This window comes from Trichogramma pretiosum, unplaced genomic scaffold, assembly GCF_000599845.2.
Source record: "Trichogramma pretiosum strain Unisexual culture from Peru unplaced genomic scaffold, Tpre_2.0 scaffold43, whole genome shotgun sequence".
NCBI lineage: Eukaryota > Metazoa > Arthropoda > Insecta > Hymenoptera > Trichogrammatidae > Trichogramma > Trichogramma pretiosum.
This window is the reverse complement of record NW_019640864.1, coordinates 511,115-528,974: the sequence shown is the minus strand read 5'-3', so window position 1 is coordinate 528,974 and position 17,860 is coordinate 511,115. Positions and strand designations below refer to the sequence as shown.

General features: G+C 40.5%; 1 protein-coding gene and 1 long non-coding RNA gene across 2 annotated transcripts; both read right to left on the bottom strand.

Moving 5' to 3' along the window:
• Positions 1 to 83: 83 nt before the first annotated feature.
• On the bottom strand, positions 84 to 4,705 carry LOC111693259. Its single transcript, XR_002763373.1, has 3 exons — positions 4,211 to 4,705; positions 3,051 to 3,390; positions 84 to 161 (listed from the first exon to the last, which is right to left on the bottom strand). It is a non-coding gene; the product is annotated as an uncharacterized LOC111693259 (long non-coding RNA).
• Positions 4,706 to 16,425: 11,720 nt separating this feature from the next.
• LOC106649516 (zinc finger protein 711-like) lies at positions 16,426 to 17,602 on the bottom strand. The gene is made up of 3 exons (XM_014366955.1): positions 17,428 to 17,602; positions 17,128 to 17,178; positions 16,426 to 16,814 (listed from the first exon to the last, which is right to left on the bottom strand). Exons 1-3 carry the CDS (start codon positions 17,600 to 17,602, stop codon positions 16,426 to 16,428), a joined length of 615 nt encoding a protein of 204 aa, XP_014222441.1.
• Between the last annotated feature and the right edge of the window lie 258 nt (positions 17,603 to 17,860).

Here is a 17,860-nt window from a genome sequence, read left to right as displayed (position 1 = left end):
CGAGTTATCAGTGTAAAGTTCAACCTGATCAGTGTCAGGTTTTATTGTTGATGGTTCAATGCTATTGTTGTTTGGTAGAGAGCGTGGAATTCTAGAGATTTTGGCCTTATGATTTTTTCGTAGCAAAGAAACTCTCTTCAAATGATTTTTATTTTTTTTGCCTGCAATCAATAAATAAATTTCTAGTAAGCATTGAAAAATATAACTTTTCATTGAATATAAGTTATAAGGATGTATTATAAGGTTAGACTAAGATAGAAAGTAGTATTTGTTATGTGAAATTAGTTTATAATCATGTTATTATGGATGACGATTATTTTAATAAGAAGTTTTCAATGCACTTTGTCATTTTAATAAGTCAATTTGTGATGCTTCTCATTATTGAATTACAAAAAAACAAAAACATGTGAACTCTTCTGTTTCATGAAAAGACGAATGCAATTGAAGTAGGCTGCCATTAAAAATAACACCTTTAAATAATTAAAATTGAAGTTTGCGTTAGAATATGTTAGAAAGCCATAAAAATTATAATGAGAAATATATAAATTACATTAATTGAAAATTAGATGTTAGAGCAAGCTAATTTTGAAAAAGCAATTTGATTTTTTATTCAACTATACCATCACCACTTAACTAATTAAGAAAAATAAACAAAAATAAAAATCAATAATACGATATTTATGAATACAAAATGTACGCCATATACTTATTGATTAATCAAAGGCTAAAAATAATTAAGAGAAATGAAAAATTCAATTAATACAATTATATTATGAAATAAATTAAATGAAAAGAAACTTCAATTTAATGACATTTTTATTATCTTGAAACAACATTATATGAACACTAGCGTACGCTAATGCAGACAATTTTTTAAAAGCAGTTTTAAGAAAAGTTGTAGATGATAAATTATTTCTTCATTGAACCATAATTTTTTCCTTCATCAGAATAATTTAAAAAAATTTGTTGATACAATTTTTTCTGAAGTAGGATTTTAATTGGCAATATTCCCCTGTAAAAAAAATAAAGTCTTTTAAAATTAATGTCTTTTTCACAAAAAATGATTTGAAGTCAATCTGAAAAAATTCTCCATTTAGCTGCTTAAAATGAGTACAAATTAGTTTTTTGAAACAAACTTTTGTAGAAATGTACCTGAAAAAAGTTTTTCATTGATATGTGTCAAAATAATCCATTCAAATTCATCATGTATAATTCCTATATGCTTTATTGAAACGGATATTACTAAAAAATTTTTTTAAACAATTCTTTCAAAGCATTACAACATACTTTATAAGTCTTTCTCTTTCAAAAAAAAAAATATATATATATGTATAAGTATAATCTAAAAGAGTCTGATCTGTACAAAGAATCATATAGAATCCTTGTTTTGTAAGATGAATTATCATGAATGTATATAATGAACACCAGAGACTATAAAATACAAGAAGTCATTGAGTCTATAAAAATAGAGTTTAAATAATATTTTCAAGTCAATATTAGGTGTTGGCTTCAGAGATATAAGGACTATTTTAATGTTTTAATAATTTGGGATGTTAATCTGAGTAGCAGTGCAATAAGTTCTAAAAACAATATTTTTAAATCTATAACAAACCTGAATTTACCAAAATGACAACAACAAGTATTTCATCAACATTGAAAAAAACCTTAGTAAGGCATTCATTTTTAAATTAAGTTTAAGCATCTTTTATTTACAAACAAACTTGAACATTATAGGTACTTGAGCTATTACCTATGCAACTTGAGAGCATTCGTTTGGGTTAATTTTACTCTACTTTGAAAACTTTTTGATATTTGATAACCTGTAGCATCTAAGACTAATCATATAAAGTTCAGAGATTTTTTTTTGGCATCAAGAGATATCAAAAAATCAATAAAAAGCCTTCATACAATTGTTTTTGATAAATGCAGAGTTTCAAAATTCATGATCACCTCAGATCATTTATTTCTTGAAAATTTAGTACACTCATAGAAAAAATTGTATCACTTTTGACTAAAACTGTATCTAAGTTCAGTGATAACTTTATACATTTTCATTAATTATCATAAAAGGACGCAAAAAATGTTTTAAAAATAAGCATTGTTCTGATTCAAAAATTCTATACAAATTTCTAAATATTTAGGACATGAAAAATAATTTTTTTTATATTGGTAGTTCTCATAGAAAATGGACAACGTGACAGTAATTGGCAGCTTCTGAAGTGTATGCGTAAAGTGCGTTTTCATAGACTGCCATAACCCAAAACGGGAAAAGCTATTTTCAGGCCATTGAATAATAGTATAGGTTCTGAATAGTATAAGTTCAGAAAAAAAGCAACAATGCACGTGTTTAGTGGTTAATTAAACGTGTCCTGGACCATTTTTCGGGGTCAAGCGCAGTAACATACTACGGCATACGCGTAGACAATTGCATTATGGGTGGTTTACAGTTTCATGCATGCAAACACGTTTTCCGTGTGTACAATCGATGAACGGGGAAATTTTTGGACAAGTAATTTTTTCAGGTTTGAAACTTCAATCTATTCAGGCTAAATGTTAAAGCTCGTCTTCATAAATTCGGTAAGTAATCAAAACGACCTGTTAAGTTAACAATTTTTGAAGCTTATTTCGTTAATTATATAGCTTTTTTTATTCCCTTAAGTTAAAGTAATAAAAGGATAGAACAATAATTCTAAAGCTGAAAAATGGACACATCGTATGCGATGTGCTTTTGACGTAGTGTATAAAAGCTTACACGAAAGTAATTCGAACATATAAACAAATGTTTGTCTACGTGCGATCGTTCATTATTTGCAGTTCTTTCAATAAATCGAGTGATTTGCATTTTTATTCAAATTTAGACTAGATTTTCAACGGAGTATGTATTTAAGGAAAAATTAGGAGATGAATTCATCGATATTTTGTTGTTTCGTGTACAAAAATGAATAATTTCGCCCACGAATTCTCTCCCAAGTAACCAAACCCAATTTTTAAATGAAAAAAGTGCATACCTCGTAGTTGAAAGACTGATAAAATTTGTCATGAGTTCTTACTTGTTTATTCCAATCGCGGACACAAATCGATGTCAAAAAGAGACTGCGTCAATCAACAGGTCACCGAAGAAACAGCTCCTCACCACCCCATATATAACGTACGGCCACATGCATGGATTGGTACCACGTTGCGCTCAAGCTTTTCTCTGGGTCTGTGGATTTCACTCTCACAAAAGGACGTGAAAACGTAGCACTGATTTTAAACGTTACGTAAGGTGACACGTTTTTCTCAATACACTTTCGCTCAAAGAAAGTCCAAGCCGGTCTAGTCCAAAAGCTGTTCCGGATTTCGTAAAAATTTTGAGCTCCACAATTTTTCTCGAAGTCGGTTGAGGGTAATCTTTACAAAAGCAGGATTAGATTTTCAAGTTGTATTTTAAAAAATGTCATGTTTTCAATATAAAAAAAGATTTTTATTGCAATTTAAGTAGGTTTTTAAATTCATTCAACGATTCTAATCAAAAAGTCACATGCATGTGATGTGATGCATATTTAAGGACTTCATCAAATAACCGAACAATATCAATGTTTGCTACTATTCAACTAACAAAAAGCTGTCCATCACTCTTTTTTTAATCAATTGACTTAAAATTTTAATAATTCAATCGTTGGGTTTTTTACGAAGATTAAATGATATCGAATTAGTTTCATGTTTTTCAATTTTCAATAGCTTAGGAGCTATGGCCGTATAGACAATCGATTTGCTTACGAGAGCGTCCATTCCACGAGGGTAGGGTACGCGAAACGCCCTGCTACGTATCGCAAGATAATAATATTACATTATTTTGAATAATGAATTATACGTATTCGGCTACGTTACGACTATCGAATAGACACTCTCTATGTTTATAACTTTTGAAACCGGCAACATTTCTGAAAATCATCCTGGGAAAGCCGATTCAACGTAAGACAATACGTCCAGAAACGTTGAGGAAACCTGTAGAGCTCGAAACTTTTGCGAAACCTCTACCAGTGTTGGGACAAGTCGCGTTAAGCTATATCTATATATACGTGTTAAAGCTACACATATAGTTAGCACAAGCACAAAGCGGTGCGATCGAGCAACCACTTAACCCGTACAGCTACCTACTGATATTCGCACACTACACACTTCCCACCGAAAGCCGATAGGTTATATTTATAAAAAGGGGCTTCCTAACCTCCTCTTTCTGACACATTGACATCTAGTTGATAGTTCGGAAGTGTGCGAAGCCGAAGGGTATGTATATCTTCAACGTGCCGGAAAGCACCTTTGGGTTACCGAGAGCGGCACCTGACACCTGTTGCGCGTCTCGCAGTCGCTGGGCAGTCTCTTTCGGCAAAAAGTTCTTATCGCACCGCGAGCGACTCCGAATATCCAAGAGGCATCGCACTCGAGATCCCATGCGCTCCGTTCACCTCGTGTCGAGAAATCATTTTCCATTCACGAGTGCGCCGACACGAAAAGCCACGTTAGCAACGCGTGTTCACGGCACCGCCAACCGGAAGTCACTCACACAGGCACGTGTCGGAGAAAACTAGAAATTTTTCCACTTCCAAGAAGTATTCACAGTTGAACTAGATGTACATCACGGAGACACACGCGCACACGCACCAACACACACTGCCCCTGGCAACGCAGTGTTGTTACTCTAGTTTTGACGCACACACACGGCTCCACGCACGAGCACGGCTCGCCAGCAACTGGAAAATTCTGGGCCTCGCATCGCTCTCAATAGACGGCGCGCCCTGTAAGTGTGTGCATGTATTAGAGAGGGAGAGCGAGAGAGACAGACGGAGCGAGAGAGAGAAAGCGGGAGACGGAGCAAGTGTGAGTTTTCTTGAACGAAAGCACACTACGCGACGTAATACAAGTAAAGTATAGCGCTTACGCGTTTGAAACGCTGAAGCAGTTGGCCGAAGCGAGTGTATAGGAGATAACAGAGTCGGAGTCAGCAGCAGCAACAGCGGCAGGCTGCGTTACGTGCACCACTTTGGAAATGCGCGAGATACATGATACGGCCTACAAATGAAACGAAGAAGAAGAAAAAAGAGTGAAGAGAGGACGGCGGTGGCGCAGGCCCACGCAAACAAAGCAGCTTAGGCATTAAAAGCTACGCCCGGTCCACTCTTATAACATATAACTCGCACAATACTCTTAACTGTCTCTCCTCTCTCTCTCTCTCTCTCTCTCTCGCTTTTATTCGGGCAGACTTATAATCGTGTGCACGCACACTTTTCACGATGGTGTGGTGGCCTTTCTTTCTCTCTCTTTCTCTCTCGTTCGCGCGGGCTCTCTTTTTTTTTGCTCTCCTAGCTATAAAAATTCCCCTTCCCCGAGCGCGTGTGTGTGTATAACTACCGATAGCCGACTCTTGGAGTGCGTCGATGTGTGTCAAAGCACACGGACGCACCACTAACACACGCGCGAATGTTCCTCTCTCGTGTGTTGTATATACAGCCGAAAAAGCCTGCCGGCCTTACCCATTTTTTGCACATACGTGTACTATACCATACGCACACACGCACACTTGCTTTCGCGCGTTTATAAGTATCAAATGTAAGTACAGCATATCTGCGAGCACATTTCAGGCACTACATAGTCGTAACGGTTTTTCGGGTACCGAGAGCGCGTGTATGTACGCGATATGTGTACGTACAATGATTTTTTTTCCTTTATGCCTTTTTTTTTCTTCGTTCTGCACACGAGAGACAAGGAAAAGTGTTCTCGTATATATTGTGCTTGCTTCGCTATATAAATGCCAGATGAGAAGGGGAGCTCTTTCTGCTGTGCTCTCGCTTTCGAGCTTCGATACTATCCTCAAGGCTAAATATCGCACTGCGCGACGACGAGGCCTTAAATATTGCGCATGCGGCAGAGGAGAGGAAAGATGCTTGGGAAATGACGAATATTTTTCGGGTCTCTGTGTGATCGCCGGTTGCGATCGTGGAAGCCTCTATAAAATAGCGAAGGGGGCGGAGCATGATCGAGAGAAAGGTATAGACCAAGTTTTCACGAGGGGGAATTGACCCGTGGAATATACGGGCGCCTTCCTTTCTTTTTTCTTCCTTTCCATCTTTTTTCTTTCACGCTGGCTGCGTAACATATGGCTTTTCGTATCGTGGGCTTCTTTTTTCTTCGGCTCGAGATCTCTTCGGCGTTGCCTAGCTCTTTTCGTCTCCGGCATTTTACACGCGCAGCAGCAGCAGCCGCAGCAACGGCCCCCGAAAAAGCGGAACACAAAGAGCCGAAACTAGTTTTTTTCTTTCCTCTGCCGCTGCTCGCTCACTTGATCGATTTTTCGCAATCGCGCGCGGCCGTCCACGAAACACACCACAGGTGCGCCGAAAACTCGTGAGACAATACACACACACACACACACACACACACATACGTAAATAAATATATATTATATATTTCAATGCGTGAAGTCTAGAAAAATGTATGAGACGCTGATTTGATTTCACATTCAAAAGTGTTTTTATTTCAATTTTGCTGAGCTTAATTTTCGTATATCATATGTACATGGAAATAATCTTGAATTCGGGCGCGATTAACAATATTGTTATATAATTGTGTATGAGCGTTTACCGTTTTCACGTCGCGCCATGTGTTACAGCGCTTACACGCACAGAAAAGCCGACAAACTTTTTCTCTTTTCGAGTCTTTTCATCGGTATTTAAACCTTTGTACAAACGATTTTTCTCTTATATGCAGAGAAACGTGTTATAGCTGTATTTTTTCGATTTTGAAAACGAACGGAAAAAGAAAAAAAAACGCGATGAAACTTTTTTATCTTAGCCTCGCGTCTAATACCTTATCTCAATTTTACGAATTCCTATATAGATTTCAGAGCAGCTTTGACAAAAAATTTTCCAAAGAGGAGAAAAAGAACGAAGAACGAGGCCGCGCGCGGCTCGGTTCGCTCACCGATCAAAAAAAACTTTATTATCTAAAATGCGAACGAAATCTCTGTAACATGACGACGAGATAAAAAAAAACACGCTCCCGCTCTCGTTTTTCGTATTTCTCTCTCTCTCTCTCTCTCTCTCTCGCTCACTTCTTTTTACGTGTGCGTCGTCAATCAGGGCTGATCTTTGGCCACTCCGTCGATGTAAATTTTGAATCTGCCCCTCGCCTCGACCGCGTGCAACTTCCTCACGTGCTTGAGCAAATTGTCCTTGAGCTTGCAGCGCTGTGGACAGTAGTAGCAGGCGAATCGCGGCGGCATTCCGCACTCGAACTTGATGTGGCGGCGCAGATGCTGGATGCGCACGTACGACTTGTTGCAGCGGCTGCACGTGTTGTTGGCTAGCTGCTCGGCGGCGGTCGGCTGCGTCGTTGTTGACGACGACTCCTCCTCCTCCTCGTTGTCGAGGCCGAGCGGCACGAAGATCGTCTCGAATTCCGGCGCCGTTGCTACTACTGCGCGGGGCAACAGACGACAGAAAAAAAAGAAAAAAAATTCTGATAAATAAATGAACGATTGCGACAAGTCATTGTTGAGGATCGCGCTATAATCGTGTGAATATAATTAAAAATTAATCAAAAGAGCGAGGAAAAACAAAAAGCGAAAAAATTTAATGAGATCAGCTGCTTGAGATGTGCATGGGGTGCGTTAGAGGACGGTGGTGGCATGGTCAGCGAATAAAACGAATCCTTCCGTTAAATCCTAAATAATTTATTTTTTATTCGATAAAAAAAAATTAGAGACGTTTTCACAGCATCTTAATGACGTCGGGCGTCTTCAGATCGATGTATCCGACCTGGAATTTGGGATGCTTGACGCGCACGTGACGGTAAACGTTGCAGGTCCTCTTGCTGGCGAACGGACAGTAGGGACAGCGATAGTTGGGCTTGGAGAAGCAGTCGTAGCGGCAGTGAATCTTGAAGCTGCGCCGCTGGGCGTAGCACTTCTTGCAATTCGGGCAAGTGTAAAGCTGGGCCGGTTTGCGGGGCTTGTACGGTCTAGCAATGATCACTGCTGGAACATGGCAAAAAAAGACGGAAAAATTATTAAAATTAACCGAGTAATTCGCTGTGTTTGTTTTTCTTTTCTAGAGGGATACAGACGAGTAATAAAAAAAAAGAGAACGAGAACAAAACCAAAAATTACACATTTAGGTTAATAGTAGCTCTGAGATACGCAAAAAGTATATGATATTAGAGAATTAATAACGAGGTTGAGAAAGAAAAAAAATGGCATGGTATAGAACATGAAGAATAGATAAAAAACAAATCGATAAGGAAAAATTACGGACTCGCGGTATCTTCGATAAGCAGCAGCAGCAGCAACAAAGCTGCTTTTTTCGCGCAGTCCGCGTTCGGTCCGCTCAAATTCGCACACGCTCGTTTCATACATTGTAAAAGAGATCGCGTATATATTGGAAAGAAAAAAACATACGTATCGAGCGAAGCGCTCGTGAAATTTTTACTTTTTCTCGCGCGTTATACATTTTCAAGAAGAGAAAAGTATAAGGCAGTCAGATCGCGGCGCGCGATGTACAAATCATCGCTGTTGAGCAGCACATTTTGTTTACTCAATTCGACGCTGCTGCTGTCGCTGGTCAATGACACCGAGCGCGAGATCCTCGCGGGTGTTTCCCAACAGCTCGCAGCGACTCCGAGTTTTCATCGCATCGAGCTGATCTACGACGCAACGACGCGCTCGCGAATGTCGAACGGCGGCGGCGGCGAAATACCGCTACTCGTAGAAAAATTGCTAGCGAGCGAGCGGCCAGTGATCGTAATCAATTACGCCGAGCTACGAAATCATAATAACGGCGTGGCGGCGGCGGCGGCGCTGCCGATCAACGACGAAAGCGGCAGGGATAATGTCGCTCGAATTAATCTGCTCGTGCTGCTGCTCATTGGAATGGAAGACGACGCAGCTCGGCAGCTCGACGTATCTAAGCGCGTCTTGGACCGTTACGCGGATTTGGCCATCAACGCCACGAGGCCGCGAGTCGCCGTCGTGGGCCGGCGTCTGGACGGCCGAGCCGCGGAAAGCCTTCTGCTTCACGCCTGGCGGAGAAAATACCTGGACGTAACGCTCGTCGACAGTCTGGAGGGCCGAGTGAGCTATTACGTGCCTTTTATCGAGCGATTCGTCGCGTTCGATTACAGAGGTGGCGATGTGGAGCTGTTTCCGGACAAGTTCCGCCACGTCGCCAACTACACCATGAACGTCCTCTACACGGCCAGCAACGATCAGCGCGTCGAGGCCTATCGTCCGCTCGACTTCAGCCTCGAGCGATTCCTGCAGCCGGCGACCCGGATGCGCTTCGTGGCGCGCCAGGTGGCGAACTTTGGCGAGGCGCTGCAGCTGCTCCAGCGCCATCCCCGGGAGGAGAACACGTTTTTCCCGTATCTGGTGCAGATAGCGATGGCGGCCCCGGGCACCGGCCTGATGTTCGGCCGAGTGGCGCACAACGAGTGGCTGACCGTCGTGGCGAAGCGGCGCAAGCGGCCCAAGCTCGGCATCCTGAAGATCGGCAGCTTTTGGAGCTACGGCTCGCTGCTGGTGCTGGTGTTCGTCGCGCTGCGTCTGGCCGAGTTTCTGATGCTGGGCAGAGGACTGCACCGCTGGATCGACTTTTTCGCCGTGGTGATCGGCCAGGCCAGCTCGGAGACCCAAGTCAGCCGGCGGCCCACCAAGAAATCCCTCATGATACTGATGCTGCTGATGTCGATCTTCTACTCGTCGACCCTCGTGTCGCTGGTCACGCACAAGCTCTTCGGCTACGAGGACGTGCAGATCTCGAGCTACGAGGAGCTCGTCAAGTCCGGCCTGCAGCCCTACGTCTATCATCAGAGCGTGCGCTACCTGGTGAACGGCAGCGACCCGTGGGCGGCCGAGCTGCGCCGCATCGCCGTCACCTTCCCGCCGGGCTTCAACTGCATCGCCAGCCTGGCCGAGAACGACGACGATCGGGTCTGCTTCACGTCGACCTCGCGAGCCCGCGCCACCGAGCGACAGCTCGTCGGGGGCCGGCCCTACTACGAGATGTTCCAGCTCAAGGTCAACGAGCAGCCGTACGGCTTCATGTACGAGCCCGCCAGCGTGTACGCGCGCTACTTCGATCGGCTGATACAGCGCGGGGTCGAGCAGCATCTGCAGGTCTGCTGGGCCTGCCCGCTCGACGACGAGGACGCCAGGAACGCCCTGCTGGCCGTCAGGCGCGAGCTCGAGAGCGCCAACTCCGTGGATTATTACTGGCTGCTGGCGATCGTTATCGTTGGACAGTCGAGCGCCGCGCTGGTCTTCGCTTGCGAGCTGATGATAGGTCGACCACGACCACAGAGGCTCGTGAACAAGAGGCAATCGAGAGAAAAAAAGTAGACACAAAGAACGAAACGCATGAGCTTTTTTCTCTTTTCTATAGAAATATTTCTTTATTTCACTGAGCGTTGTATAGCATTTTCCAAAAATCTATATTGTTTACAATGTTTTGAAAGAAAGTAAAATCGTGCATGTTATTGCTCTATGCTCGTAGACACGCCTACCAGAGGCTAATAGGTCGGTAAAAAATTATCATGTGCACTAAAAAAAATGAATGTCCATCAAAATACGCTAAAAAAAACGAACAATTTCTTCCAAGACCGAGTCACATTCGATAAATGCAACGCGTTCCTTTTAAAAGTCTATACAATTTAAAAGAGCTTAATTAAAATAATTCGTGGTCGTCTTTGCGCGCGCGCTCGAGCTTATTTTACTATTCGTCCTCGTCCTCCTTGATGTCGAGACAGTAGACGTTCTCGCCCTTGTGCATCTGACGGACGTGATTGTAGGCGGCGTAGCGATACTTGGAGCGATGCGGGCAGTAGGGGCACTGGAAGCGGGGCCTCTTGTGGCAGGCGTACTTGACGTGCTGCTGCAGGCCCCGCAGGTAGCTGAAGCGACTGGGGCAGCTGGGGCAGCGGAACTTGGCGTAGCTGCTGCTGTCGATGTTGGCCACGGCGCGACGCGAGAAGTCGGACGGCGGCCTGCCTCGGCGTCCCCTCACGTAGGGATTCTCGCGCTTCGTCACGGCGCCTCGTCGTCTCGTGATGATGTTCGGCGTGGGTCGGCTGGCTGCTGCTTCTGGTTCCGTTGGTGATTGCGGCGAGTCCGGCATGAGAATACTTTCGATTTTGACCACTCGCAGCAGACCTACGATGAGTTGGACAGAAAAAAAAATGAGCAACGAGTTAGTTTCGAGCTTCGATTATATAGAAGTAATGACGTTTTTTTACTTATTTATTTGTTGTTAGGAAAAAATCGAAAGAAAAAAGTTAGCGTGTTTTATTATACGTAGAAAGGATGGGAGGCAAAGAAAATGAAAAAAAATTAAACTTAACGAGGATGCTGTTATTGGCAACGAAATGAATGAATCAACGGATCAAAAAAAAAAAAAAAAAAAGACGATATATTATGACAAGTCGCTATTTCTCTTTTCTTTCATGGTTTTTTATTACGTAATGTCAGGTACAAAATTTCGAGTTTCCACTCGTTGTAAGTTCATTGACACATGAGTGTGCTGTGTTGCGCAAATCAAAATGAGCTAGCGTGCGAGAAAAGGCCGCGCGCCACGGCCGATAGCTTGCGCCCTCTGTGCCGTGATAAAGTGTCTCTTCGTACTAAATCGTCACGCAAGAGAGAGACCATTGACTTCTCTCTCTCTCTCTCCGATCGCCTTTTATGGTTTGATATGCTTTTCGTGGCAAGCTGCCTCCGAGCGTGAATGTATAATAAACTGAACTTTCTAAGTATGATCATCTTACTCGGATGACTCGTGAATTTTCAATTTGTTCCCAGGAAAGGCCACTCTTGAAAACCTGAAAAAATAAATAAAACGATTAAAAAAAGACACTTTCTCTCGCATTTCCCGAAACGTTTTCATTGAAAAGTTTTCGAGCATCGAATGACAGATTTTATAATTCACAGCTTGCATCGCTGCTCAATATGTCTCAATGAGATGCGCGGCATCGAGATCCAGTACGTGAACAACAATGTATATGATATTTTCTATTGGATGGAGAAAATTTAGATCGAGTAAGTGAGCAGCAGTATACGATATACGATATGTATGCTCACGGGCCCAATGGCGATTAACGGTTTTCTCTACTCCCTGACTCACCCAGAGAGCGAGCGATCTGTACGTAATAAAACCAGTAAAACAGGTGTGATATTTTGGAAAAAATTTTCGGTGCGGGACGTGTACACACAGAAATTTTTCGTGAACCGATATCACGCAAGAGAAAAGAGAGATAGAAGGATCGGAGATAATCAATTTTTTACCGTGTTGCGTGAGAAACTTCAAGAGTCACGTCGAATGATTTTTCAGTTGTCGTGTATATTTTTAATGATTGAACCATCTAGTATATGCAATTGAAGTAGCAGCGTTTATTTACAGTAACAAATTATTTTTTTCTATAACCATGAAGTTAAATATACTTTTTACATAAATCAAATAAACTTTGGAATGTTGAAGTTTGCTGGATATTAAACAGAATACCGTTTATTTTTTAAAGCATTTCTTTTTAGTACCTATCTAAGTTGCGTCAACGCTGAAATCATCGTGGTTCTTTATTTTACAACTATTTGTCAAACAAATAGATTTAATAATATCCTACTTAATGTTTTATCTTAAACTTATAAAAATCATAGTATAAAGCTTTAGCGATTATTTACAAAAGTAATAAAGCCATAAATGTACACATAGAGTTGAAGTATGTCTAATTTCAATCCTCCTTCACATTCATGCCATCGTTGGCGTCGATCTCCTTCTTCTTCTGCATTATCTCGTACTTGCAGAATTTGCGCTCGTGTCGGCGCAGACTGTCGAGCCTCGAGAAGGGCTTGGAGCAGTGCGCGCAAAAGTAGTTCTTGTCGGTGTTGCGCAGCTTTCGCGCCCTCGGCTTTTTCGGCAGGGCCGACGTCTTGTCGAGGCGCTTTCTCGGCTTCGCCTTGCCATTGATATTGTTGCCGGTCGCAGAGGCGGTAGCCGCCCCCGAAGAGATGACCGGTGTCACGGCCGACGTTTGCCAGTACAGGTGATCGTTGTCGAAGCTCGGAAAGCCCAACTCTTCGGTTGAGAATGCAGCGAAGGGCGGATCGTGAGTCGCCGCGGGATCGTGCTCGAGCTCGAACAGCCAAGCACTGGTCAACATTTTGTCTTCTGCTGAAACATTCGTTAATTATTTCTCGCTTTTTTAAGCGTCAAGGATCGTCAGGATTATTTTTTTTGTTTTTTTTTTTTTTGCTGTTTAAAAATGTGAGTTAGTATAAGATAAATGTAATTATTTTTTTGTAAATAAATTAAAATGGTGATGAAAGTTGCTATAGGATATAAACCACAACCAAACATGCAAATAATTTGTTTGTGTTAATGGGTCAATTCAACATCATTATAAATTATCAATAAGTAACTTTATTTTTTCGTGTACAATCTTTTGTGAAAGTTGCTCGTCACCATGTGTCCCAAAAAATGTGTCTTCTAATTACTTGCTGATTTAAATTAAAACCACCGTTAAAACAATGGATTGAAAGAATCTCTCTGTTTTCATACTCGGCCAGTCACACTTGGATAAGGCATCATTTGATTGTTTCTGAAACACAAAAGAATGTACAATTAGCCTAATTTTATTAGAGATCAAATGTCATGGCTCCGGTCAGGACGATGAATGTGGCATAAAGAAAGTAGACATAATATTTTATGGGTAAAAATCATGTTTATTTATTACAAAACTCATTTTTAAAATTCAAATTAATTAAATACAATGTTTACACATTTTAAATGAGTAAAAATCATGCATGCTTGATACAATACTCATTTTTAAAACTGAAAGTAATCAACTACAAAGTTGACAAATTTTTAATGAGTAAAAATCATGTTTATTTGATACAAAACTCATTTTTAAAATTGAAAGTAATCAACTACAAAGTTGACAAACGTTTGATGTAAAAAAAATTAAAATTCTATACTGAAAAAATAGTTTGCTATATCTAGAAGCGGTCTTATTGAATCAACTAAATATTAAGTTAAATTATCTAAAACTTTATTTTCGATTGAATGTGGGCTAAACCTTCGATTGCTGGGGATTTTTCGGTTAGATTTTTACCTAAATTTAGGCAAAAAACTTTAGTTTATTAGTTTTATTTTCATTCTAAAAAGTCTTAGATAGTCCATGTATTTACAATCGCCAGCACTTAAAGGTTATTTGATTGAGTTATGTTTAATTAATTTAATAAAACCGCTTAATAGAAAACAATTAATTAAACAACTAAGCAATTTTTTAAGTCTAGCATTTGACAAAATTATCGATAAAAGTCATTCGCACAATTATTTAAAATGGAATCTTCTTTTCTCTCGACATCATCATCATTATATTAAAAGTAACATCTTAAAAGTAGTAATGTTATTGTTGTCTTTTCATTTATTCATCATTAAAAATCTAAGCACTCAATAAAAAACGGTTTACTTCCTGACGGGCACCTTCTTCAGGGCCGAGGCGCCGTGTCTCTTGAGCCGGTGAGTGTCCAGGCACCAGCGATGCGGACTCGTGTAGTCGCACAGGTCGCAGTGGAGCTTGGGCAGGGCGTTGACGCACTCGAACTTCTCGTGACGCCAGAGCGATCGGGCGACGGCGTAGACTTTTCCGCAGGTGCGGCAGGCGTGCAGCTGGCGCTTCGTCGCGGCCGGCGAGGAGGTGTATCGTCTCATGTTGCGCAGGGCGATGCGGGTTACCGTCCTCGGAATCAGTACTGGTGTCGATGGTGCTGTTGCTGGTGCTGGTGCCGGTTCTGGAATGGAAAAAGAAGAAAAGGAGTGTTAGTCAAAATAAAGGGAACATGTTTCATGGGTATAAATTAAGTATTTGTTTTTTGGTTGTTTGTGTAATATAGTAAGAGTAAGTGTAACAAGAATGCACACATAAGATAAAGTATAGCTTAATGATACGTAGAAAAGTATAACTTAATAATATTGAAAATTAAAGAGAAGAGGCATGCAGAAGTAATTATTAAATAGCTAGGAAGATTTGTATTGAGAGTTGTATAAGAACAATTAATTAAATGTACTCACGAAGTACTAGAAAATTTTTTGCTTTATTAAAAATTGATACAAAATTTGCATTCACTCCTACGAAAACGAGCTTCAACTAAATAGCCGTTTCAGTTCAATCTAAAACTCGATTAAGCTAATTATTCTAATCAAAGAAATTAGACAAAATAAATAATACATTTTTATGAGAATCGCAACATGCAGTTAGCAGAAAAAATTTGTCATTTTATTTATTCGAAATTGTAGCTTACATTCAATGAGGAAGTAATATAGTTCGTTTATTTTTTCTGCTTACTGTGTGTATGACAATGCCGCATTTAAATACTACATTTTTAAGTCACTTTATGTTTACGTCTTTTCTTTTAAAATACATGGTATTTCACACTTTAATTTCATGGAAACACAAATAAACCATCATAGTCCATGGTTAAAAGATTAATGTTACATTGGTTTACACTTTTTTTGAAAGAAATTTTATTAGAAATATTCATTCAAAAGTTTAATCACCAAGACACTTTAATACATAATAAAAATACAAAGGAGAAAACGTCTAAATTTGGCAAAATAGTATGATTAAGAAATTTTAAAAACACCCAAAACTTTATGCAATCAAGGAACTCTGCATTGAAATTTCTATCTGCATAATAGGAGGATGTCTATGTAAGCTCTGGTTAGTTTCTTTAGTCCTTTTTCATGTTAAAATTAATAATTTTCATTTCGTTCAAAAATGTTTGTAAGCTTTAGACATATTATTTTAAATGCGTCGAAATAAATTGAAATAGGAGTGTATGAGTCTTAGACACAAGTATCTATTATAAATAAATTGAAACTTGTAAAAATTCCTAAGATTTGATAATTTTCATTTATCATTGAAAAATACCAAGCCACCCTCCTAATACATCTCAGATGTAAGTGAGTATCATAGAGAATCAACATTTTTATGATTATTGGTGCATAAAACTAGTTATAATAGTATACTGGAGGACTTGACATACTCGTAGTTTGCAACCGTTGAACGAATTAAAAAAAAGAAAAAAAGGAAAAAGAAAACACTGAAAATCTGTACATCATTAAAAAATAGTCTGGATTTGAGAGAGCTTTATCAATCCAATAACGTCAACATTAAAACCTACGAAATGTTTTTCATGTTTTTGCTCGTAACATCAATCATATTTGCTGTAAGATCGACACATAAAGTTTATAATACAAATTGTAAAATGGCTCTCATGAATCATTAAGCGAGGCACACGTTTCATTTTCTCTTCGTTGGCACTGTACGTCACACATCATACGACATCGCTAACTTAATTATTGTAGTATTTTTTATTTTGCTGCTGCTATGTTCTCTTTTTTACTGGGGGTGAAAGGTTTTCATGTGGCGCCTCACGCAGTAGAGGTACTTGCTCTTGAAGTCGCACAGCTCGCACTTGTAGTCGGCCTGCATGGTGTCGTGGAGATTTCGCACGTGACGCTCGATGTTGGCCTTGTATGTGCTTTGATAGGCGCAGAAGTTGCACTGGTAGATCTCGGAGCGCGGCACCCGCTTGCAGGTGCGCGCCAAGTGTCGCTCCAGCATCGAGCGCACCTGATAAGTCGCTCCGCAGTGCTTGCACTTGTGGTGCTGCTGGGGCTCGGACGCGCCGCCGCTCGCGCTCGCGGGACTCTGACTGGCCGGGGTGCCCGGCGTCGACGAGGTCGCGCTCGTGTTCAGCAGCTTCGACGACGATATCAGGAACAGATCTGCAAGCACAGAGAGCCGTGACGGTTAATATCGGCCATTCGACTGACTCGGAGAACGAGGCGGAGGTAGATAATTATGCGATATAGAGACAAGACAGCTTTGGTTAAGAGATTGAGGTTTTCTCTGTCGAGAAGGAACTTATATGATAGCGAAGCGGCTAATTCTAAGTGCTATAAAAAAGGGACTTTGCGGACATCGTTGAAATAATTACGAATTTTATGTTATCGATTTTATTCTCTATGAATTTTCAATTTATTATTGGTATTGTTATCGATTGATTCCTTTTTTTTATTTCTCGTCGTCTTTCATTACCACTAGAGCCCTTTAAAATTTCTTTTTTGACCATTGCAGCTCTTTTATTACCTGAAACAAAGTTATATTAGTCAGAATTGAATAACATTATTTATAAATAAAAAGACAGGCTCAGGGTATACTAGATATAAAATAAATTGATACATTGTCGTGTATAAATGTAGTAAATGTTTATTCGCTAATGTTTTTACACAGTCATTCAATCAGTCGATGTCACACAACTATATAGTGCTTCATTTCGCCTCGTTTATCTTTCCGGGTGAAATTTGGCAATGTGATACTTCAACAGTGTGTTCATGCGCGCCCTGTAGATGCAGTACGGGCACTGATATAGGGGATCGATCTGGCAAAAGAAGTTCATGTGCTTGCGCAAGCAGCGCCAGTCGCTGAATCGCTTGGCGCACTTCAGGCAGCACAGGTGCCTCTTGCAATTGCGCCAGACCTCGATCGACAGCGTGTCACAGAAGAGCTGCATGCGATCTGAAATCAGGAAAAGAAGACGAGAGAGCCACTGGTTAATTCAGCTGAATGAAAATTTTGATATATATTCGTAAAAAGTATTAAAAAATGTAAATAAATAAATAAATAAATAAATGAGAGTTTTAGTCACATGAAGTTTTTAAGCGCATGTATGAATGTATGGGTACTGAAATATTGTAAATAGATTCATATTGTTAAAATAGTGCGTCACTGGAGGCTGCAAATTTTCGCATATCACTTGCTCAATGATACA